The sequence below is a fragment of the Cebus imitator genome, unplaced genomic scaffold (genome assembly GCF_001604975.1).
Source record: "Cebus imitator isolate Cc_AM_T3 unplaced genomic scaffold, Cebus_imitator-1.0 Scaffold237, whole genome shotgun sequence".
Lineage (NCBI taxonomy): Eukaryota > Metazoa > Chordata > Mammalia > Primates > Cebidae > Cebus > Cebus imitator.
In genome coordinates, this window is record NW_016107552.1 from 2,381,534 (window position 1) to 2,407,742 (window position 26,209).

A 26,209-nucleotide genomic window follows, 5' to 3' on the forward strand; every position below is an offset into this window, starting at 1 on the left:
AGAAATCCTTCCCTTTGGAACCAGGTGATATATGTTTGAATCTTAGTTACACTTCCTGGTTGTGCAACCTCCAGGAAGATACTTAATATCCCAGGGCCTCAATTTCCTCCACTGTAAAATGGGTTCAATAACAGCATATGCCTCACAGGCAATTCTGGGGTGCTTGTAAAGCAATTAGCACACTTTCAGGCATATCATTGTTCTCCCCTTAAACAGATCTCACATACACGAAGACCCCCCACAAGGACCCAAAGGGAAGGAGGGGGATACCTTGCTTTCTAGCAGATCTGTGTTCTGCCGGAGTTCATTCCGCAACTTCTCTGATTTTTCTAGCTTCCGTCTCAGCGTTGTAAGCTCCTCCTACAAAAACAAACACCTTAATGAAACCATTCCAGACCAGAGATTAAGTTCCACCTGTGTTACAAGTGAGCAAAGGGCACTGAGTTTCAGTTAGAAGGAATAAACCTTAGTGATCAATTGCACAGAATAGTGACTCTAATAAATAGGAATGCACTGCATATTTCAAAATTGCTTTTTAAAAGTAGATTTTGGCCCGGTGTGGTGGCTCACACCTGTAATCCCAGCATTTCGGGAGGCCGAGGCGGGCAGATTATAAGATCAGGAGATTGAGACCATCCTGGCTAACATGGTCTCTACAGAAAATACAAAAAATTAGCTGGGTGTGGTGGGACACACCTGTAGTCCCAGCTACTCAGGAGGATGAGGCAGGAGAGTCACTTGAACCCAGGACGCGGAGGTTGCAGTGAGCTGAGATCTCACCACTGCACTCCAGCCTAGGCGACAGAGTGAGACTCTGTCTCCAAAATTAAAAAAAAAAGTGGGTTTTCAGTGTTTTCACCACACACACACACACACACACACAAATGATAAATGAAGTGATGGATTTGTTCATCAGCCTTGCTTAATCATTTCGTATTATAAACATACATCAAAACATCACACTGTACCCCATAAATATGTACAATTACTCTTTGTAAATTAAAGATGAGAGGTTTTCTTAAAAAAAGAGTGTTTGGGGAATGGAGTAAGTAATTCAGCCAGCATCCGTGAAGATACCCATGTGTTGGGTTCCAGCAAGTGACTTTTTGTTTCACCACTTCTAAATGTCAATGTCTCTGTTCATGCAAGTCTGGTCCCGCCCAGCCCAGCCTAGGGGCTGTATGCAAATCATCAGAATGAGACCATTGCTTTGCCTGAGACTGAGCATGCCCAGTGTGGACTGTGCTCAGCACTTCATCCTCCAAGGATTGCCTTTCTGCCTGTGGCTCAGCACCATTCAGAAGCTGCTTCACTGCCCACCCACAGCAGGCTGGTGGGATGAACTACGGAACACGCAGAGGAGTGCTATGCAGCCGTGAAAAGAGAACAAGCAAGAACTCCACAAAAATAGAAACGCCAAGATTTTCAGAATGCATTTTCAGTGAAAAATACAAGCTGAAGAAGAGCATATATAAGATTATACTTTTTTATGTAAGAAAGATAAGAAATAAATGTGTGTGTCTTTACCAATTTTTGCAAAATAATAACAAAAAGCATAAACCAGAAACCAATCAAAACAGTTATAACAGATAGGTGACAACAGGGAAGAATGATAGAAAGAGTGTTCTCTGAGAAATAAAAAAAATAAAGGACTCCCCTCTCTGTGTCCACATGTTCTCATTGTTCAAATGCCAGATATTGGTGACGCGGGGGTGGGATGGAGGCAGAAAACCACCTTCCCATATGTGTACCTATGCAACAATCCTGCATGTCTACACATGTACCCCAGAACCTAAAGTACAATAAAAAAATAAAGGACTCAAAGACTCTGCCCATTGAGCGTCTCTGGGTTAAGCAGCAAGTGTTCATAAACCCCCAGGGTGGTCACAGCATCTCTAACCACCCACAGCCTGGAGAGGAGCTGGGCGTGGGAAGGAGAATTATCTGTGTTGATGAAGGCAGAGGAACATTTGGGAGGGGCCTAAAGGCTGTTGGGCTGAGCACTCTTAGATCAAGGATGTTCTGGAACAGGGCCACAGGGTCATCAGTGCAAGCAAGAGGATGGGGGCATGGGGAGTAGCCACCCAGAACTCTGCCTGCCGTATAGACTCACCTCCTTGGCTCGGAGCTGCTCATTTCCGATGGTGGCACTAAGTAGGGGCCGGAGAGATCCAAGGAGCTGCCACCATGGCCAGTCCTTGACTGCGAGGAACACGGCCACATTCTTCTGAATGCACTGCGCAGCCAGTCGGTGAATCTGCAGGGGAGGAGAGCAAAGGCTGGAGGGTCCTTCCCAACCCAGGTGAGAACAGAGGAAGGAGAGGAAGCAGAGGGGAGCAAAGTGGCTGGAGGAAGTGGGTTTATTTCCTGGTGGAAGGGACTGGATACCTTAAAATACACACACACACACACAGAGAGAGAGAGAGAGAGAGAGAGAGGCTTCCTTTCTTGTAGCCCTTTTGATACGTCAGGCTCCCTGCATCAAACATTATGCCATAATTTAGTCTTGAATGGCCAAATAATAATGGTAATAGGAAAAAGAGTAGAAGAAACTACACAATAGGTCACATCTTCTACGGGGATTAGGTTTAAAGGTCAACATGCAAGGCAAAAACTCTCGCTGAAAAACCTCTAAAATTGCCCACAAATAACAACGTCCAAGATTATGTTATTAGCTTACATTGAAGGGAGAGAATTTTCAGTGTATTTAAACAGTAATTCCGTGCTTCTCAAACTGGAATGTGCGTGAATGTTAACCTTGAATATTAAACCCCAGATGGCTAGACTTCACCCACAAAGGTGCTGGTTCAGCCAGTCCAGGATGGAGCCTGGAAATGTACATTTCTAACAAATCCCCAGGTGATGCTGATGCTGCTGGTCTGGGACCGCACTTTGAGAAGCAGTGACCCACTTCATTCTTATCACTGGGGGAAACCAGAACAGCACTGACTGGCAGACAGGCCAAGAGATGCTTTTCCCTCATCACCATCGCAGTGGCTGATTCTTGTGCGGCAGACATTGAGCTTCCTAAGTGCCAGGCATTGCCCTGAGTATCTCACATACCTCAGCTCGGTCCTTACTATAGTCCTAGAAAGATGGCATTATTTTTTGTATTTACAGATGGGGAAAGTGAAGTTCAGAGAGGTAAAGACACATGCCCAGTGTCACCCAGCTTCTCAGTGCTAGAGCAGGTTTGAACCCTTGCAGTCTGGCTGCAGAGCCCAGACTCTGAAACTCTAATCTATATCATTCCACGGTATGAGCTACTTTAGTGCAGAAGGCCGGGGGGGTTGCCCACAATATTTTCATTATCACGGTCTCATCTTTTTTCTTTTTGTCAAGTACATATACTTCAGTTTATAAGTTCACATAAACTGGAGGCACACATAAGACTCCATTCCAGTAGTAGTAATTAAGAATACAATTCTAAGGTAATAGCGGCTAGAGTTTATTGAGCAATTACTATGTGCCATGTACTGTATTAAGTGCACATCATTTTATCTCACCTTCACCCAGGTACTAAGAGGTAGAGGTGGAATTCGAACATGTATTTGTTCCCAGAGCCACGTGGTTTGCTCTCTATTGTGCAGCTACAGAGTGGAAATTGGGTCTCCAGAGATCTCTGAAGGTAGTGACCCTAGATGGGTCAGTGCTTCCAGCTCAACTTGGCCTTTGGTCCCCAAAACCTCAGTGGTTGGGCCCTGGTCATGCCCTGTCTGCTGACCTGTGAAAGTGAATTCCTCCAGAAACAAGACAGATTGAAATCATGAATCGGCCCAGGAGGGCCTGGACAACCGCATGGCTACCTACTGCAAGGTTGACCTCATGGATAATTTCATGTCAATATCCCAGAAACAGAACATCTTGCAAAGCCTCACTTAAAGTCTCACTATTCAAATCAGGTCCTTGGACCAGCTGCGCCAGCATCACCCTGAGGGACAGACAGACCCTAGACCCAACCCAGACCCACTGGATCAGACCCTGCCTCTGAACAGCATGCATACCTTCAGCTTCTTGAATTCCTGGCGAGACAGAAAGCCCTTGCAAGCCGCCTGGAAGAGCACGATGCTCCGAGAGACCAGCTTCTCTCGCTGCTTCTCAAGCCTGGAGATCACACCTGCCTTGAGAAAAACCTGGGGAGAGGGAAGGTCTCAGGTGAGTCCTCTGCTGAAGAAGGCTGTCGGTGCTTACAACTCAGACCCCACTTCTCTTGCATCCACCTGCAATATTTGTTGGTAGCTGCCCTTTAAGTGGGCGGTGGATGGGGGGTCTGAATCATCAAAGCATTTTGTCTGCTGATGGCTCCTCTCTCCCTTCCTCTAGGCCCTGGATACTCAGTGTGGTCCACCCACCAGCAGCACGGGTACCACCTGGGTGCTTGCTGGAAATGCAAAATCTGGAACGTAGTCCACGTTCCAGACCTGCTGAATCAGAACCTGCGCTTTCACACGATCCCCAGGGGATTCCTGTGCACGTTCCTTTGAGAACCACTGCTAGGACGGACTTGCCTGAACTGTTCTGGGCATGATCATCACCTGGAAAGTGTAGTACATGAAGATTCCCAGGCCCCAGGAAAGGTTGGATTGTGGGTTTAGGGCCAGACCTGGGAATGTGAATATTTTGATAAGCCCTGCCAGCAATTTGAACAAAGCAGTGGCTTAGAAACATCTCAGTCCAGCCTTGTAAGGAGGGGCAGAGACAGTGAGGGAAGGGATGGCAGCCCTCTAGGTCCGGAGAGGATAGGGCTGGGCTGGTGCCACCCGCAGAGGTGCCGAGGTATCTAGCAGAAAACAGCTCTCGGTACATGATTTCCAGGCCGCAACTCATCAATAATGGATGATGGTCTCTGCAGCACTCTGATCAATGCCTCCCCGGCACCCCACAGAGCCACCTTCTAATAGACTGCAGGGAACAGGAATGAGGAAGCGGGGACCCCAGGATTGACTGTCAGCGAAAGATTAAGGCAGAGAGTCCTGGAGGTTTGAGTTAAATGCTTTTCTGCAAGAACCTGACGGTTCTGGGCCAGGCCTGCTCCTGCCGATGCAGAAGGGTAGCTCTGGTTTGCTGTGTCTGTTTTCTCACCTTCCCAGAGGCAAAGAAAAAATGCTCTTATGGTGGGATTGGAGTCAGTGGCAGGGGAAGGAGTCACTTTTCTGACGCCCTTACACTGCTTATTTCTAAAACGAGTCTCATGTGTTTGTCACATGTGGCTTATAATCCCAAAGGGGGTTATCTGGAGACATATTTTTTTTTTGAGACAGAGTCTTACTCTGTCACCCAGTCCGGAGTACAATGGCACAATCTCAGCTCACTGCAACCTCCACCTCCCAGATTCAAGTGATTCTCCTGCCTCAGCCTCCTAAATAGCTGGGACTACAGGTGTGTGCCACCATACCTGGTTAATTTTTATTTTTAGTAGAAATGGGTTTCACCATGTTGGCCAGGCTAGTCTCGAACTCCTGACCTCAGATGAACCGCCAGCCTCGGCCTCCCAAAGTGCTAAGATTACAGGCATGAGCCACTCTGCCCGATAACTCTATATTAATAACTATATGGATAACTCTGTATTAACTGATGACATTATCAATTAATACAGACCAACATTTGACATGACATTTGACATGCAGCGAAAGTGCTTTACATACCTACTCCTATATGGTAGTCATTATGATTCTCTTATTTTATGGCGGAAGCAACTGAGGCTTAAAAAAGAAAAAGGCATTTGCCCACGATCCTCTACTAGCAAGTGGCAACGCCAGGATTTATTTCCCTCTATCTGACTTCAGAGAAGACTACAATTATCACTGAATAGAATTAACATTTGGACAACATCTACATTTCCCAAAGGGCTTCTCCTAGGTATCTTTTTAATACTCAGAACGGCCCTATGAGGAATCTATTGGTTCAGGTAGGTTATGAAAGTGACTCAAATTTACATAATCAGTTGCCAGCAAAGCTGAGACCTCAGCCCAGAACCTCAGGCTTATTTCCTGCACCCATGCTCAATGACTGTCAACACAAGCCTTCCTTTTCTCGTTCATTAGGATACAAGCACTTGAAGTATGAGGCTCAATTGCAATTGGATTCCAGGTGGAACAAAGAGTCCCGATCAATTCTCCATTACCCTAAACCTATTTTTCGTAATGGAGGCCACTCATCTCCGACCATCCTACAGTACACCTTTTCTCCATGGAAAAATAAAAATTAGGACACCCAGTCGGTACTAACTCTTCTCCTGACCCTCCTTGGCTCTGCAGAACACTTCCTATCAGACAGGGCCACCAAGACCATTAGTCTCATTGAAATAAAGACACGACTGGCTCATTACCTATCAGATTGTCTCAATCATGACTGTATTAATTTCACAAGCTAGTGAGTCCCAAAAGCTGCTATATAAAAAAAAAAATCAATGATCAAAGTGATGACAGCACCAGTTCGTATATTACAATGGATGTCAGTGCTGTCAACACCACTATTGATTATGAAGCTCTCATTAAAAAGATAATTGGAAACAACCATACATGGCATGGCAATAAGCCTGTGCAGAATCTTATCTCGATTTCTCTCTCTCTCTCTCTTTTTTTGGGCTTTTAAGAGCACATTGCCGACCAGAAGGCTGACTGCATGTGGAATCACACCTTTTCCACAAATGTCGTGGCCCACAGCACAAGCCTCAATAAGGCACCAGAGGCTGAAAAATCACGAAGAAAAATCTAAATTATTTGCTTTTCATGGGTCCAGCAGCTTGTCGGACGCAAACAGAGTGTAACATCCCCAGAGCTCCACCTTTAAGGAATCCACGGGGGCCTCGACAATGCGAACTGTTTCTCCTCTAAAAGTGCTAAAATCTGATAGAGCAACAGCTCCCATATCTGGTACTGCCGAGGAATTAGCTCCTCTCCTCTTAGTCACTTTAAAGATTAGAGGAGTTTAATTCCTTAAACATTAAAATGTTATCCTGTTTGATATAAGCCTCTTGCCCCACTGACAAATGTACTCAGCAAGTAGTGACAGCCACCGCCTGTTAAATGACACTTTATGGATCCCACAGCCATCTTGGGAGGTAGAAAGTAATGGCTCCATTTTACAGATGAGATAACGGAGGCTCAGAGAAGTTAAACCAGTCACTGAAGATTCACACAGTTAGGAAGTGGTGGAGCCTGGGTGTGGACTGGGTCAGCCAATTCTCTTTTCCTCTGAGCTTCACAGCCTTCTCAGCTATTACGTGCCAATCCTGCAATGCATAAGATGGTACACCTGCCCTTCAAGGTCTCAGTCTATCCCCTGGCCTGGCCTCCAAAGGACACATTGACCTTGATTTGCTCTTGACAGTTTCTTAGTGAATACCAAGTATTAATAATAACCGTGTTTTGTCATTGTGTGTAAGGACTGCTTTCTTTCTTCTTCCGTGAGAGCTGCAAGGACCATAGGCACTGATTTTCATATTTATGACGTAACTGAGTCATTACTTAGATCAGTGGTTCTCAGACTTGAGAGTGCATTGGAATCACCTAGAGGACTTGTTGTACAGGTTGCCAGCCCTGCCCCCCGCTGAGTTTCTGATTTACGAGGTCTGGGGTGGAGCCTGAGCATGTACTTCTAGCCAGCTCTCAGTGATGCTGATGCTGCTGGTCCAGGACCCATACTTTGAGAACTGCTGGTCTAGAAGGATGAAGTTCTTGGTGCTGAAGAACAGTTCCCCAGATTCAGGACCATAAAGACCTATGTGTAAAGAATATGTGACGTACAGTCACGCACCACACAATGACGTTTCAGTCAATAATAGATGCATGTACAGCAGTGATCCCATAACATTATAATACCATGTTTCTACTCTACTTTTTCTATGTTTAAATACTCAGATCCTTACCACTGTGTTACAACTGCGTACAGTATTCAGTGCAGTCATGTGTTGTACAGGTTTGTCGCCTAGGAGCCATAGGCTGCGCCATCTAACCCAGGTATGGGGTAGGCTATTCCATCTGTGTTTGTGTGAGTACACTCTGTGATGTTCCCACAATGAAGAAATTGCCTAACGACTCATTTCTCAGAATGTATCGCCATTGTTAAGCCACACATGACTGTATTTCCATTCATTCCAGAGTGTATTGAAAACACCCTGGAATGTTTCCATTCATTCCAGAGTGTATTGAAAACACCCTGGAATGGATTTGGACCAATGCGGATTTGCATGGAGTCTGAATCCTTAGCTACAGACAGGATCTTGAAAAGAGGCTTATTTCCCAGAGGCACAGCCTCCTCATCTGTAAAGCAGAAACACACTTGACATCTCACAGAAGACTGTGAATGAAGAACAGAAAACAGAACGTGAAGTTGCCTGGCATAGTACCTGGCTTGCATAGGAGTTCAGTAACTGACAGGTTTATTCTCACTATCGAAAAAGCGTGCAAAGACTGAGATGCTGCAACTCCCATCAGGAGAAATTATCTTGAGATCACAACAGAATAATAGCTTCCACCATATACCTTATCAAGACCAAGGGGCCAGTGGGGAGACACTAGCCTGCTTAGGGTGAGCTGAGGGGTGATAGCCAGTGCAGATGACTGTGAGCTCCCTGAGGAAAGGACCACCACTCTCAGCGATGCATGATATGATAGGGAAGGCTCTGTGAGTACAAACAGCCAGTAATGCCACTCTGGTGGGCTCCTGGAGAGCAGGATACCCTCCCACCACCTCACATAGCTCTCTGGAGGTGGAAGGCAATTGACAAAGGTTTATTGGATAGCATTAATCAACCAGTAAGTAACTAGGTGGCAAAATGTGTGACATGGTATTTCTTTTGGTCTGTTCCTCTCTGGTTTGTTTTTCTTTCCTTCACTACATTTTTTTCCTTTTTTTTTTTCTTTTTTTTCTTTTGGTGGCAGAGTCTCGCTCTATTGCCCAGGCTGGATGGAGAGCAATGGTGAGATATTGGCTCACTGCAACCTTCACCTCCCGGGTTCAAGCAATTCTCCTTCCTCAACCTCTCAAGTAGCTGGGATTATGGGCACATGCCACTGTGCTCCATTAATTTTTGTATTTTTAATAGAGACAGGGGTTTCACCATGTTGGCCAGGCTGGTCTTGAACTCCTGACCTCAGGTGATTTACCCACCTCAGCTTCCCCAAATGCTGGAATTACAGGCATGGACTACCATGCCCGGCCTCCAGTTTGTATTTATAAAGTGTGTCCCTTTCCCCTGCCCCCCGCTCCTTGGTCCTTGGGTTTACAATCTCTTTGCCCCACTTCCCAAACTGTAATCCATGGAACACTAGTTCCAGAAGTAGGTAATGGGTATTCCACACAAACAAAAGGCTGGGGGTTCCACAGTCAAATAGTTTGAGAATCCCTAAATACCATGTTTCCCTCCTTGAAAACTTACAGCATAGATAAGCATATCAGGGAAGTGTGAAATTCTGCTCTAAACATTTAAGCATATTTGGAAGAGCTTTTGGCTGAACACCAGTTTGGGAAAAGCTATTTCTGCCAACTTGAATAATCACAGGCTTTCTTTTCAAGCCCCTTCTTTCTACCTTACGGCTGCTCATCAGCTACGACTACAGCTGGGTTACAGCTGGTTGCAAAGTAGAAGTTAAAAGGCTATGAGTAAAGATGAGTGATTCTTCCAAGTTTCATGGCAGCTCTTTGTGAGGCTCAGAAGGTTCTATTGAGAACGAAAATGCTAATTCTTCCAGACCACTTGGGGTCCCCAGGAGGGAAGCCTCCAATAAATGATATGTCCCAGTGTGATTTCAACCCATATTATGACATTTTATCTTCAAGACTTTGTAAGATAGGTAGGGCAGAAAATCATTAGCTCTGCTTTCAGTCTGGGAAAAGGAGACATACAGAGATAATGGACAACTGAGGTAGGACAAGAATCAGGTCTTCTCTGGGTCCCTGATGTGATGGGCAGACTGCTGTAAGAAAGCAGCTCTACTCACTTGGCTGTGCCCCACAGCCACTGCCTTCTTTTCCAGATCCAAGGTCTCCAGGAGCTCCTCCACAGCCTGGGTAGAAAAGAAGAGAGAAGTTAGAGAACATAGAAGGTAGGAGAATCCTGAAGGAGAAAGTCAAGCTGGCTGAATGGCTGATGCACCAGGATGGAGGATGATCCCACAAGTCTGTCAACTTTGGCTAACAGAGCCCCACCTCACACAGGAAGGTACAGATGCTGAGTACCTACTGTGTACCATCCACTCTACCTTCACACACACACCAATTTCTTTCATCCTCCTATTTTACAGAGCAGAAAACCAAAGATACGAAATGAAATGAAAGATGTAGCTATCAGCAAAAACAGTACAGAGGTTCCTCCAATAACTAAACATAAAATTACCAGATGATCTGGCCATTCCACTTGTGTGTATGTACCAAAAAGAATTGAAATCAGGGACTTAAAGAGATATTTATATATTTATGTTCATAAAAGCATTATTTACAATACCCAAAAGGTGGAAACAACCCAAATGTCCATTGACAGATGAATGTATAAACACTATGTGGTCTATCCATACAGTGAAATATTATTCAGCCTTAAAAAGAGAGGAAATTCTGACACATGCTACAACGTGGGTGAACCTTAAGGACATTATTCCAAGCCAAATAAGTCACAAAAGGACAAGTACTGCATGATTCCATTTATATGAGGTATTTACAGTAGCCAAATTCATGGAGACATGTGGAGGTTCAGTCAGGATGGTAGGAGAGATTGTAAAATTATAGAAAACAGCCACGAACCTTCTTAGAAGGCTGGGGGTGTTGCATGGCCTCAGTAAAAGGTTTGGCTGAAGGCAGCCTAATCCTCCTTACCTTGAGTTAGTAAAGAAAAGCAAATAACAAGGGAATGTGGGGGAGTTTATCTAAATAACTTGTTTACTCATGTGGTCCTAAAACTAACCTTTAATCATTCACAGGGCCAGGCCAGATGGCTCTCTCTGGGGGAGGTTGACCAGGAAAATTACCCTCTAATGTGTTGACTCAAAGCCTTCATCACTTGCTGTGCGCAGAATAAATGCTGGCAGGGCCAATGAGTCGGGGCCACAGCTGCTAACTCTTTACAGCACTCTCCTCCACTGTCTGTGAGTGGCCACAGACCCCCTAAGCCTGCGCTTTCACTGGATTTCTGTGTCTGAGTACATTTATTCACCTATTGCTGGGCTGGGGTCTGTGGGTTGGACCCTGGCAGAGACGGAATAAAGAATTACAGTGGCTAGGGGTTGCAGATAGGAGTAATGAAGGTTTACTGTTCAATGAGTGTAATGTTTCAGTTTTGCAAGAGGAAGAGAGTTATGGAAATGGATGTTGGTGACAGTTGTACCACATTGAGAATATACTTATTGCCACTGAACTATATGCTTAAAATAGCATCATTAGAGTGAACCAGCAACCAACAAAACTGTATGCTTAAAGTAGTATCATTAGAGTGAACCAGCAACCAACAGAATGGGAAAAAATTTTTGCAATCTACCCATCTGACAAAGGGCTAATATCAAGAATCTACAAAGAACTAAAACAGATTTACAGGAGAAAAACAAACCCATTCAAAAGTGGGCAAAGGACAAGAACAGACGCTTTTCAAAAGAAGACATGTATGAAGCCAACAAACATATGAAAAAATGCTCATCATCACTGGTCATTAGAGAAATGCAAATCAAAGCCATATTGAAATACCATCTCATGCCAGTTAGAATGGCGATCATCAAAAAATCTGGAGACAGCAGATGCTGGAGAGGATGTGGAGAAATAGGAACACATTTACACTGTTGGTGGGAGTGTAAATTAGTTCAACCATTGTGGATGACAGTGTGGTGATTCCTCAAGGATCTAGAACCAGAAATACTGTTTGACCCATCAATCCCATTACTGGGTATATATCCGAAGGATTATAAATCATTCTATCATAAAGACACATGCACACATATATTCATTGCGGTACTGTTTACAATAGCAAAGACCTGGAATCAACCCAAATACCCATCGATGATAGACTGGACAAGGAAAATGTGGCACATATACACCACAGAATACTATGCAGCCATAAAAAACAATGAGTTCATGTCCTTTGTAGGACATTGGATGAATCTGGAAACCATCATTCTCAGCAAACTGACACAAGAACAGAAAATCAAGCACCGCATGTTCTCACTCATAAATCGGTGTTGAACAATGAGAACACATGGACACAGGGAGGGGAGCATCACACACTGGGGTCTGTTGGGGGGGGACTAAAGGAGGGACAGTGGGGGCTAGGGAACTTGGAGAGGGATAACATAGGAGAAATGCCAGATATAGGGCCGGGCGCGGTGGCTCAAGCCTGTAATCCCAGCACTTTGGGAGGCTGAGGCGGGTGGATCGCGAGGTCAAGAGATCGAGATCATCCTGGTCAACATGGTGAAACCCCGTCTCTACTAATAAACTACAAAAAATTAGCTGGGCATGGTGGCACGTGCCTGTAATCCCAGCTACTCAGGAGGCTGAGGCAGGAGAATTGCCTGAACCCAGGAGGCGGAGGTTGCGGTGAGCTGAGATCACGCCATTGCACTCCAACCTGGGTAACAAGAGCGAAACTCCGTCTCGAAAAAAAAAAAAAAAAAAAAGAAATGCCAGATATAGGTGATGGGGGACTGGAGGCAACAAACCACATTGCCATGTATGTATCTATGCAACAATTCTGCATGATCTGCACATGTACCCCAGACCTAAAGTACAATAAAGAAATATATTTTTTAAAAAGATTAACTTTTATTTTATATATACTTTAATACACACACACACACACAATAAAAACTAAATGAAGGGTTTTTGGGGGTTTTCTGTTTGTTTGTTTCAAGATTACAAGTTTGCACACAGGGAAGAGGCAGATTCCCATGAAGTTCTTTCTGGCCACACCTATGTCTTAAACTGTGCTGCATGCCTCGTAATTCACTAAGACCTCCTGTGACAGCCTCCCCGCTCTGTGCGTCTCATTGCAGTTGCTGCTGACTGCCTCACTCCCACAAGTATTTACTAAATAAATGATATGGTCGTTAACCTCGCCTGCCTGACCTACCTTATGTCAGAGGAGCCTGTGTTTCCTGTACCGCACTATAGTACTGTTTCATGTACACAGTAGGAGCTCAATAGATAAGATGACTGAATGAATGAACACCCAAACCAGAGAGATGCCATAGGGAGGAAAAGCAGCCCCAAGCAGGAGAAACAAGTCTACTCAAAGAGATTTCTGGATGCAGCATGGTCCAAATTGCCAGCCATTTAATGGAATCTTCCCCTTGTCAAATAGTCATGCAGGCTTTGAAACAATAGGCCAGAGGTCTGGACTCTCAGATACACCCAGGTCATGCCTGGTTGTTTTGTGCCTACCAGTTCCCCTCCCACCTCACCCACATACCACCCCTCATTGGTCTTTCATTTACTGAAAATCAGAAAGCCTATTTTAAGAATAAACTGTCAGAAAAGTAATTGCAATGCTCAGGAAGCAAAATGTATTATGAGGCTGGAGTAATTTAGTCAATGAGTTTCAATTCCATGGGTCAAAGGTATCACAGAAAACTTCCTAAGATATCAAAAAAAAATCCTTATTAAAAATCTAGTCGCAGACTGCAATCAGGAAGGAAACCCCATCTTCTGACCTCCCGGAAGAACATTCCATGACACATTTCCAAAATTTCAGTGGTTTCACTTATCGCATTTTAGCCAAACATGTTCCAAGGGAGCTGTAGGTGGTAGAAATGAATAACACCAATACATCCAAAATATAATGCCTTTTCTATTTGACTGAAGAGACAATGGATTTTTAAAATGAAATATATGACCAATGAAATTTTTCTAAGTGTACCCTTGAGGTAAAGTCTATGGCAGATGTTTTGGGGAAAAAGAAAAAATCATGATCCAGAGTTAGATCTATCTGGGTTCAGGTTTTGGTTTTATCACTCCATAAACTGTGTGGCCTTGGGGAAAGGCTTTACCCTGAGCCTCAGACTCCAGAAAGATGGGGATGCTAATGGCACCTGTTTCAGAAAATTCTGAGGTTGTGCTTGTGCAGGACTTTACATAGCACCTGGCATACAGTAAGCACTCAATAAATGTTAGGAGCTATTTCATCCTCATAGCCACCTCTGTTTTGGCCAAAACCTTGGAACAGTGCTGCAGAACATGGATGAAGGATCCCATTTCTCAGATACACTTCAAACCCTGCCAAAGCACGTGCCCAACCCACCATAACTGAGACTCCTTCTCCATCTCCTTGTTTGCTGAGACACTCTTCAGATGTCTGTGTAGCCAAGAACATCAGTCCCAGCATAGATCTTCTGTTCTGTTGATCTAATGTTACATATAACAAAGCTTGGATTCAAACCCTGGCGTGAGTGGGTAAGCGCAGGCATTAAATTATACAACTGACCCTCTTCCCCACGTGCAAAGTGGTGAGGATATTCCCTGCCTGGACCATACAGCAATTCGGAGGATTAACTGAAAGTATATGAAAAGGACTTTGTAAATTACTTTGCACTTAAATGCTGTTATTTTTATCCCCATTAACATTACAGTTAGATTGAACCATATGAAACTGTTATTTGTTGAGGTCAAATATCAATTATTTCATTTAGTTCAACATGACGCAATCATTGTCCAACCATTTGACAGAAAAAGACACAGCAAGGATCCAGGTGACTGTTGAGAAATTCCTCCTTGTCCTGTGTCTTTATGGAATCAGCTCTTCCATGCATTGGAATTGCCCAGGTAATGAAACTTACCTCTTGCAGCATAAAATACTGCTTTCTCGTGAGTCAAATGCGGCCGTTTTGTTCCAAGGAAACACAGTTTTCAGTCTGTTTTTGAGTCTGAGCCCTGCTCCAACTGCTTTACACAACTCATAAATGTTTTCAACTCTCTTCCACAGGTACTAATTCATGCCCATTTTATAGAGAAAGAAAGTGAGACCCAGTGCAATGAAATGACTTGGCAAAGCTCTCGTGTTTAGGAAGTGATGGTAGGGGGTCTGAACCCAAGGAATCAGCTCCTGATCTTTTCTCCCTCCTCCAATGCTGGGATCCAGTTCAGTACCACCATTCACTAGCTGTGGGACCCTGGGCAAGCCTCTCCTCCTCTCTGGACTTCAGTTTGCTTTCGACAACATGGCGTAATCGCACCTGTCCCACAAGGATGCAGTGGAGATTTAATGAGGTCATAAAAGTAGCATGTAAGAGAGACATTTCCAGAATGGTGGAGGAAGGAGCTTAATAAATCCTCTCCCCTCCCCCAAAAGCATGATAAAAATAGATAAAATTCCCAACAACCACAAGTTCAATACTCCGGAAATTGGACAATAGGATGGAACAAATTGAGAAGCATTTATGCAAGAAAACCTACTGGATCTCAGGTAGAAAGTGTGAGAGTTTGTGGCAATATCAATTATAGGTTCTCCCACTCACTGCCCACCCCAGCTCTGTCTCTCTCTCTCTCTCTCTGCAGTAGTCCTTCCAGGGGGAGGCACCTGTGAAAAACAGCAGCTTTGCTTCCAGAAGGGGCTCACCTGTGTGGAGCAAAGCATGGAAAAAACCCACACCCAGGAGCATTGTCAGAAACAATAGCAGTCTTGGCAGGAAACAAATGAGGAAGGCCAATGGCACAGCTAAGCCTAAGGTTGTTGTCCTAATTGAGGCAAGCGCTGGAGCCTAAACAAGCCAGAAATTTAACAGGAGATACAGGAAATAGGGCAGCCACAGTGGGCTCGATAAGTTCCCATATATTCCTGGCTCCAGGCTAAACACAAGAACAGGAGAGACTGGAGAAGGCCCTGCTCGCTACATATCCCTGTTTAGTTGAACATGAAGCCATGTGCATAGGCAGAAAATATGTGGAAGAGCCAAACAGAATGTAGAGAACATTCTACATTCAGGAGAGGCTGAAGCACAACTGGCAACTGCCTGAATGCTGAACACACTCCCCAGCCCACACACAGATTCAGCAGGAGAATGTAAAAGCCTCAAAGATTCAAGACGTTTGATAACAATCTCTGCTGACCCTACGCTATAGGGACACAGGAGCAACTCCTGGGAAGTCAGCTTTCAAATAAAAACACAATTTTTTACAAATTGGGCAGAGATATCAGTGGTCCCACACCATGAGAAGACAGATTCCACAATTTTAGTCAAGACATGTTATAATACCAAATGATGAAGGAAAGATAAGAATGTAGAGTTGCCATAATATGTCGCCTAAGATGTCCAGCCTTCAACAAAAATTACAGGATGTGCAATAAACCTAAAATTATGATCCAAACTAAGGGTGAGGGGAAATAGTAGAAAGTAGCTTTGTGGTTTCAGAATTTGGACTTAACAGCCATTGTAAATATGTTCAAAGAACTAAAAGAAAAAAATACTTAATGAATGAAAGGACAGTGTAATAATAATGACTCCTGAAATACAAAATATCCATAGAAAGGTAGAAATTATTTTTTAAAAAATCCAAACGGAAATTCTTCATTTGAAAAGTAAGTTAACCGAAATGATAAATTCACTAAAGGGGCACAACAGCAGATCTGAGATGGCAGATGAAAGAGTCAGCAAATTTGAAACTAGATCAATAGAAATTTTCCAATCTGAAAACAGAGAGAAATAGGAATGAAGAAAAATAGAGCCTCAGAGACATGTATGGCAACATCAAGCAGGCCAATATATGCGTAATAGAAGTCTCAGAAGAAAAGGACAAAGATTATTTTAAAGTATGAAAAATGATGGCTAGAAACTTTCCAAATTTGACTGCCCCCCCAAAAAAAAAAAAAAAATCCATAAATCCTAGCAGGTCAATGAATTCCAAATAGAAAAAACACGAAGCAGCCACTCCAAGAGTTAGCATAAACTACTGAAAATCTTGAAAGCAGAAAGAGAAGAATAACTTATTGTGTAAAGGGAAGCATCCAAACAATTAGTGGCTGACTTATCTTCAGAGACAATGAAGTCCAAAATGCAGTGAGATTAAATGTCAAAAGTGCTGAAAGGAAAAAACAAGCATGTCAATCAGGAATTCTGTATCTGGCAAAATTATTCTTCAGAAATGAAGGTGAAGTAAGGACTTCTCAGGTAAACAAAGGCTGAGAGAACTTGTTGCTATTAGACCTGCCTTACTGTTTCACTTGTATTAAAGGCAGTCCTTCAGGATGAAAGGTATAATATCATACATAATTCAAATCCTTGAGGAACTAAAGAGCATGGGAAAATAAAAACACATAGGAAAATGGAAAAATCTACATCTTTTTCTTTTCTTCCCTTAACTCGCCTAAAATACGTAAGATTAAATAAAATAATAAAGCTTTATTGTTGATTTTATAACATAGATAGATGTGATATACAGTTATCCCTCAGTATCCATGGAGAATTGATTCCAGGACCCCCAAAGGATACCAAAATCTGCAGATGCTTGAGTCCTTTATACAAAATGACATACAGTATTTACAAATAACCTACTCATATCCTTCTGTAAACTTTAACTCTATGTTACTTATAATACCTAATACAATGTAAAATGCCATACAGATAGTTATTATATTGTGGTGTTTAGGGAACAGTGACAAGAAAATAAGTCTGTATATACTCAGTACACACGCACCCATCCTTTCGTTTCCAAATATTTTCAGTCAGTTGTTGGTGGAATTCGTGGATGTAGGACACACAGATATACAGGGAGGGGAGATTGTGTATTAAAATAGTATCACTAAGGTAGGAGGAAGAAATGGGCTATATTGGAGCAAAGGTTCTATATTTTCCCAGAATTAAGTTAGTATTAATCTGAAGTGGAGTGTCTTCAATTACAATACATACTGTAATCCGTAGAAAAGTCACTAGGAGAGGGATTCAAATGGCCCACTGGAAAACATCTAGTTTACACAAAAGAAGCAATTGAAGGAGGAGATGACTAAAAGAAGACACGAAGCCCATACAAAAAACAAACAGCAAAATGATGGGTGTAAATCATATTACAGATCAATATATCAGATACCTTAATAAAAAGGCAGAGATTGTCAACCTGGATTTTGCAAAAAGAAGATTCAACTATATACCATCTATAAGAGATGCGGTTAGATGCAAAGATAGGTTGGAAGGGGGAAAATGAAATAGATGTATCACGTGAACACTAAACATAAGATAGCTGGAGTGGCTATGCTAATAGCAGACAAATTTTGTTTAAAATTTAAAACAAAAATCATTACCGGAAACAAAGGGAGACATTTTATGGCAACAAAGAGTTAATCTGTCCAGAAGATACAGCGTTATAAATATGTCTGTACCTAACCACAGAGCCCCAAAACACATGAAGCAAAAATGCATAGAATGACAGGGTAAATATAAAATTTAGCATTAATAGTTGGAGGTCAAAATAATACCTGACTCTCGATAATTTACAGAACAATTAATCATAAATGATAGCAATAGACCAGGCACAGTGGCTCACACCTGCTATCTCAGGACTTTGGGACACGGAGGACACAGGATTGCTGGAGCCCAGGACACCAAGTCCAGACTGGGCAACACAGTGAGATCCCATCTCTAGAAAACAAAATCAGCCAGGTGTGGTAGTGAATGCCTATAGTCTGAGCAACTCAGGAGGCTGAAATAGGAGCCTAACTTGAGGCCAGGAAGTCATGGCTGCAGTGAGCCATAATCGTGCCACTGCACTCCAGCCTGGGCAACAGAACAAAAAAAAAAAACCCAGTAAGGATATATAAGACTTGAACAATACTATCAACCAAATCACCCCAGGTAACATCTATAGACTAATCAACAACCACAGAATACATGTTTTTATAAGCACACCTGGAACACTCTCCTAGATATAAAATATTAGGCCATAAAATAAGTCTCAATAAATTTTAAAAAACGAACAAGCAAAATTAAATTTAAAAGTACTGACATCATATAAAATATGTTCTTAAACTAAAATGGAATTAAATTAGAAACCAACCACAAAAAAAGGTGAGGAAGTTCGAAATATGTAGAAATTAATACACTTCTTAATAAACAATGGACCAAAGAAGAAATCACACTAGAAATCAGAAAATATCTTGAACTAAATGAAAATTTTTATGTGATGCAGCTAAAGTAGTACTTTGAGGAAAATGTATGCTTTGACCTTGTATATTGGAAAAGGAGAAGGATTTTGAATCAATAATTTGAGCAAAGTTCCATTTTAAGAAACCAGGAAAAGTAGAGAAAACTGAACCCAAATCAAGGGATAGGAAGGAAGTAATATAGAGTGGAAATCAATAGAAGACAACAGAACCAAAGAAAATAGAAAACCAATAGAGAAAAATCAGTGAAATCAAAAGTCTGTCCTTTGAAAAGACAAAACTGACAAAGTTTATGTACACTAAAGAATAAAAAGAAAGAAGGAGATGCCACTAATTACCACAGTCAGACCAATAGAATGAATTTAGATTGCAAAACTAAGCTCTTATATTTATGTCCAATAAACGCTTGACAAAGGTTTCAATGCAATTCACTGAGAGAAATGATAACAGTCTTTCCAACAAATAGTTCTGGGACAATTGAATATCCATATGCAAAAAGATGAATGTAGTCATGTATGTTACATCATACACGATATTAACTCACAATAGATCACATGTCTACACGGAGGAGATAAAACTACAAATCTTCTAGAGGAAAATGGGAGAATATCTCTGTGACCTAGGGGTAAGCAAAGAGTTCTTAGATATGAAAAAAGCACCATTCACTTAAAAATTAGTAAACTGAACTTCACAAAAATTAAAATCTCTGTGCATCATTATGAAAGTGAAAAGACAAGCCACAGGCTGGAAGAAAATATTTTCAAAGCATACATCTGATAAATAATTATGTCTAGAACAAATAAAGAACTACTACAACTCTATAAGTTAAACTGCCTAATTAAAATGGGCAAAAAAATAGAGATTTCACACACAAAAAAAGGAGATAAAATGGCTAGTAGGCACGTGCAAAAAAAAAAAAGTCAACATTATTAGGGAAAAGGCAAATTCAAACCACAATGAGATGCCACTTTGCACACAACAAAATGGCATGAATCTAAAAGGCAAACAATTTCCAGTATTGATAAGGATAGAGAGAAAGTGAAACTCTCATACATTGACAGTGAAGATGAACAACGGTAGAGACAACTGTCAATAACTTGACAGTTTCTTTAAAAGTTATATTTACAAGTTAAACATAAATGTACCATATAACACATTTCTCCTCCAAGAATGCGCCCAAAAGTAGAAATACGTTTCTACACAAAGACTGGTACACAAATGTTCACAACATCCTTTTTCTTCATAGTCAGAAAATCAAAAACTATCCAAACGTAGTTGAGAGATAATCAGTTGATTAAATATTTACTACTATTCATCAAAAATTATTTTATCTTAGCAATCATTTGAGGCTTTTAAGGCAAAGATTAAAGCCTTCATTGCATAGAAGGGGCATTAAAATCCATAGAAATAGTAAAATTACTATTTTTACAACAAAATCATAATTGATTACATTTATTATTTACTCTGTGTATATGGAAGTCACCATGTTAATAACTTAAATTACTCAATCCTTCTATCAAGAGTATTAGGGACTATCAGTAGGCCATTTTAAGTTAATGAAACTGTCAAAGAAGGGCTGAGTAACTTGCCAAATGTCACGCAGCCAGTGAGCAGATTAGACACAGTAGCAGCACAGAAAGCCCAACTCCAGAATCTGTATCCTTACCCTGCTAAGCTATCCCACCTCTAACTCACAACTGGTAAGATTCATTCAATGAAGCAGCCCAGGCATTGAGCAGAGATGGGTCATCATTTTCACTTTAAGTCAACATTACACGTCAGCAAACATGGCTTTTGGCAAACCCAAGATCTCTCTGCCTTAAATATAAAAACTCAGATAGCCTGTGTCAAATTGAGACCAGATTTTGGGGTGTCACAGATTTTAGTCGCATCCAACCCACCATCCCCGCTCACAGAATTCCATTGTTTCCTAGAATTTTGCAAAGAGCTTTCTCTCCAATGTTCAAGAAGAGTGTACCCAAAAAGCATATGGGCCGAGATCTCACTTTTGGCTGTATATGCCAGACAGACAGAAGAGACTCCCGAAATAATGAAGAGCCATAGCTGCAAAGTGCTTCCCCAACTCAGTCCTCAATCAACAGTTTAATACGAAGAATCTGTCTATGGAATAGGACGCTCATCCTGTGAACCATCTGGCTGCCGTTCATATAGCACCTGCCCCCATGAAACCCACACCATGGTCTAATGGCTTCCATATGTTGAGCCCCTAAAATGTACCAGACACTTTGCTATGCTATACTATATGTTGCCGATGGTCATACAGCCATCAAGCATCAAAAGCGTTGATCCATAGAGAGAGATACGGAGGAAGACACAATTTGAACTCTAGACTATCTGACTCTGAGCCACATACTTGAACCACAGCACCTCTCTGACAAGCGGCCAAATCATTCCATAAGGGTGGAAACTGTGTCTGTTTTTTAACTCTTTACGCTCACGGCTATAAATAGAATGCCTGGAAAAAGGCAGAAACCATCCAAAAACCAAAGGCATGCACACACATGAATGTAATTGGGTTGATTAAAATCGAGTGGAAAACATGTAAAATAATTAAAACAATAGACCCAGCTGGGCATCGTGATTCACACCTATAATCCCAGCACTTTGGGAGACCAAGATGGTCAGATCATAGGAGGCTGGGAGTTCAAGACCAGCCCGGCCAACATGGCAAAACCCTGTCTCTACTAAAAATACAAAGATTAGCTGGGCATGGTGGCGCATGCCTGTAGTCCCAGCTACTCAGGAGGCTGAGGCAGGAGAATAGCTTGAACCCAGGAGGTGGTGAGCTGAGATAGCACGGCTGCACGCCAGCCTGGGCGACAGAGCAAGACTCCATCTCAAACAAACAAACAAAACAATAGACCCCAAACTGGAGGGAGACAGCAAGGTGAGCAAGAAAGGGATGATGAATAAATTTCAGGAGCGAAGGTGGTGGGAGCCCCTGAATAATTATTCAGCCCCTGGAGAGTAGACAGCTTCCTCCCTGGTCATAGGCTCATAAGGGTTTCTTCCCAGCAGATAAAGACTCTTGAGATGAATTCACAGGAAACTGGGAGTATCCACCAGGGTGGGAGACAGGACAACAGTGGCTGCCTTTGAGAAGATAGATTGACAGCCTTTAATTATGTTCTTCAGATCAAGTCCTCAGGGACAGAGATTTCGCCGGCTAAAATCAATCGACACTGTAGACACTCGGAGGGGAGGAGGGCAGGCCCAAGGGTTTCCTCACATCGATCAGAGAGACTTGGCAACTCTTGCTTCCGCAGCAGAAAAATGGAAGGGACCAGAATCTGGGACGTAGCCAAGGTGAGCTGAAAGAGCGCCTTCACTGACCTGCCTGATGTTCCACCCTTGTGTTCCCTCTGTGCAGGCTTTGGTGTAGGTTAAGGCATCTTCTTAACCAGAGGGGGTAGCCTGGGAGAGAGGAGTGGAACTGAAGATGATTAGAGGGAGAAGGCGGGGTCATTTGAGAGGCTTGAGTGTGTGCCTGGGTGTCTAGAGGAGACAGGGGTCTCCAGAATAACCAGAGGTCAGCATGAGGACACTGCTTCCTAGAGAGGACCATGGAATGGGCAGCATGAACTTCACTTCTTTCATAATTTTGCTAAAGCCAGTCCAAGTCATAAAGATCAGGTCTGCGGTGGCACACCCCTGCTGAAACCCTTCAGAAGAGCATCGCCGAACACCTGATAAAGCCCAGACTCTCTAGCTTGGCTAAAGAGAACCCAGAATTTGTTTCTATCAAACTCCTCGGCCTCTTTCCTTGGCACTTGGCATCTTTTAGGCTCTAGCACCACTGAACTCTCTATGCACCTTCGTGACTGCAGGTCTTTGCAATCCTGTCCCCAACATGAGAATGTCCTGTAACCATTCTCTTACTCGGTTCCTCCAGATAGTTTCACAGACCTCATCTCAAGCATCACCTACTCTGAGATGTCTTCCCTGAGTGCCCCCCTGTCACCTCCCTTGGAAACATCAAATGTTTTAATGGCATTTCCTGGGGTGTCCCAAAACCAACTGTGTATGGAACTTGCTGGTGCCTAGCAAGGATCTGGCAAAAAGCAGACACTTGGTTAAAGTAGGGTGAAATTAATGATAGTTATTTAAAGTGAATATCCATGGATGTCCTGTCCTGTAAAGAACTGCACCAAGTACTCCGCCTGTCCTCAGAGGGCTTCTGTTCAAGCTCTGTGTGAACATGAAAAGATACTCAACACCCCTAATCATGTGGGAAATGCAAATCAAAACAACATTGAGACACCCTCTCATACCCACCAGCGTGGCAACTATCAAAAAACAAAACAAAAAATAACACAGCAGGAATGTGGAGAAACTGGCACCCACGTGCAGTATTGGTGGGAATGCAAAATGGTATCGCTGCTATAAAAATGTATGGCAGCTCATCAAAAATTTAAAACAGAATTACCATAGGATCCAGCTATTCCACTTCTGGGTATACACCCCAAAAAACCGAAAGCAGGGTCTCACCAGGCCTACTGGAGGGTAAAGGGTGGGAAGAGGGTGAGGACTGAACAACTACCTATTGTGTACCATGCTTATTACCTGGGCGATGAAATCTGCACACCAAATCCCCGTAACATGAAATTTACCTACACAATAAACCTGTATATGTACCTCCCCTGAACCTGAAACAAGAGTTTAAGAAAAAAGAAAGCAGGGTCTTGAAGAGGTATTTGTATATTCAACTCAGCAATCCCATTACTGAGTATATAGCTGAAGGAATATAAATCATTCTATTATAAAGACACATGCACACGTATGCTCACTGCAACACAATTCACAATAGTGAAGCCAGAATCACCCTAAGTGGCCATCAGTGATAGACTGGACAAAGAAAATGTGGTACATATACACTATGGAATACTACGCAGTCAGAAAAAAGGATGAGATGATGTCCTCTGCAGGAACATGGATGGAGCTGGAGGCCATTAATTATCCTTAGCAAACTAATGCAGGAACAGAAAACAAAATACCATGTGTTTTCACTTATAAGCGGGAGCTAAATGATGAGGACAAATAGACACATACAGGGGAACAACACATACTGGGGTCTGTTGGGGGGTGAAGGATGGGAGGAGGGAGAGAATCAGGAAGAATAATGGGTACTAGGCTTAACACCTGGGTAATGAAATAATCTGTACAACAAACCTCCGTGACACAAGTTTGTTACAACAAAACCTGCATTTGTACCCTGAACTTAAAATAAAAATTAAAAAAAGAAACATAGAATCAACCGAAACGTCTATTGACAGCTGAATGGACAGGTACAATAAGGTAGATGTACACATACTTTTCTGCCTCAGGAAGGAAATTCTGACACATGCCACACATGGGTGAACGTTGAGGACATTATGCAAAGTGACATAAACCAGTCACAAAAGGACATATGCAGCATTAGTTCACTTCCATGATGGACTTAGAACAGTCAGAATTATAGAGACAGAAAGTAGAATGATGAGGTCCAGAGCCTGAGGGAAGGAGGAACTAGGGAATTATTTTTTAATGGGTACCAAGTTTCAGTTTTGCAAGATGAAAAAAGTTGTGGAGATGAATGATGCCTATTGTTGCTCAAAAAATACAAATGTACTTAATACCACTGACCTATACACTTAAAAATTATGGAATACTATGCAGCCATAAAGAATGATGAGTTCGTGTCCTTTGTAGAGACTTGGATGGATCTGGAAACCATCATTCTCAGTAAACTGACGCAAGAACAGAAAGCCAAACACTGCATGTTCTCACTCATAGGCCGGTGCTGAACAATGAGAACACATGGACACGGGGAGAGGAGCATCACACACTGGGGGTAGTTGGCGGGGCGGGTAGGGGAGAGACAGCGGGGAATGGGGAGGGTTGGGAGGGATAACATGGGAAGAAATGTCAGATATAGTATGCACCTAAAGTAAAATTTAAAAAAATGGTTATGGTGGTAAAGTTTATGCTATGCATATTTTACCATAACTTTAAAAGAAAGCCCTGTGTCAGGAATCTGAGAGCCTGAGTTCAAATCCCAGCTCCACTATTATCTGGCTGGGTGGTCGTGGCCTCAGCTGCCTATGCTGTGAAATGGGAATGATTCCGAGTGGGAAGGCTTTATATTTTGAATACTGTCTTAGCTCATGGTTCTGTAACTTTTCATATTATGCCTGATATTCTGTAATGAGTTTACGCATCTGGGAGAAAAGGCATATGCTATTTTTGTTTCGGGAACACGATATATCCATCAGGTACCCACAAAAGGAGAGGAGTTCACTGGGAAACCATCTTGGCATGAAACACCAACATTCCAGGCACCACATGTCAGACCCACAAGGGACTTCACCAAGACCCATTTGACACCCTGACAATGAATTCCCTCTGCTGCCGTCTAGTGTCTAATGACAATATTGACCTTTTCTAGCTGTCAACCTTGTCTTATTAAATCCTGAGGTCTTAACTGCTTTGCACAAAGAAACTGATAGTTTGCCCACCCGAGCACGTGTTCATGTATAATTCATGGCATATCATGTTGCCTGGCAAATGAATATTTATCAGCTTTTTCATAAGAGGCAGGATGGTGTTTCCTTTCATTGCTACCAAAATTCTATGCTGCAGCAAATAAAATTTGTGAGCAAATAAAAAAAGAATAAGAAGAAGCAAACATTCCCAACCAAGTCCATTCTCCTCGTAATTTTCCACTTTCTGAGGCCTCTAGTGTGTATGGAGGTGGTTTTGGTTTGGCTACAACAGAGAACTGCTGACTCATTCAGAATAGAAACACTTCCATATGCTACACGCATTGCCTCCGCAAAAAAAACTCCCCCACACCTGACTCCTGCACCGTTTTCAACCACAGAGGCGCCCAAGACCCTCTCGGTGGTGGCTTTATTCAGCCCCTCTGAATAAAGTCAAGTTTTGGGGGACCAAGAATAAAGAACCCCCCAGTGAAGACTGGTATGGAGTGGCTGATGGCACCAAGCCAGGCAGAATCTCATGGCTTCCAAAATGGGCCACTACCCAGAGAAGGGACAGCCCTGTGCCACAGACATCTAGGGGTGATGTCCCCTCTACAGTGAGTTAGGAGGGCACTGCAGAAGGCATTGCCTCGTCTACTGAAAG

General features: G+C 42.7%; 1 protein-coding gene across 3 annotated transcripts in view; it reads right to left on the minus strand.

The window, feature by feature from the left end:
* The window catches only part of MYO18B (myosin XVIIIB), a 285,741-nt gene that overhangs the window by 155,617 nt on the left and 103,915 nt on the right, over positions 1–26,209 (minus strand). For all 3 annotated transcript variants that reach the window (XM_017498142.2, XM_017498140.2, XM_017498145.2), the window contains 4 exons: positions 9,945–10,010; positions 4,005–4,133; positions 2,114–2,257; positions 271–360 (listed from right to left, as the gene is read on the minus strand). In XM_017498142.2, coding sequence (XP_017353631.1) covers positions 271–360; positions 2,114–2,257; positions 4,005–4,133; positions 9,945–10,010 — 429 coding nt within the window. The remainder of the gene's footprint in view (positions 1–270; positions 361–2,113; positions 2,258–4,004; positions 4,134–9,944; positions 10,011–26,209) is intronic.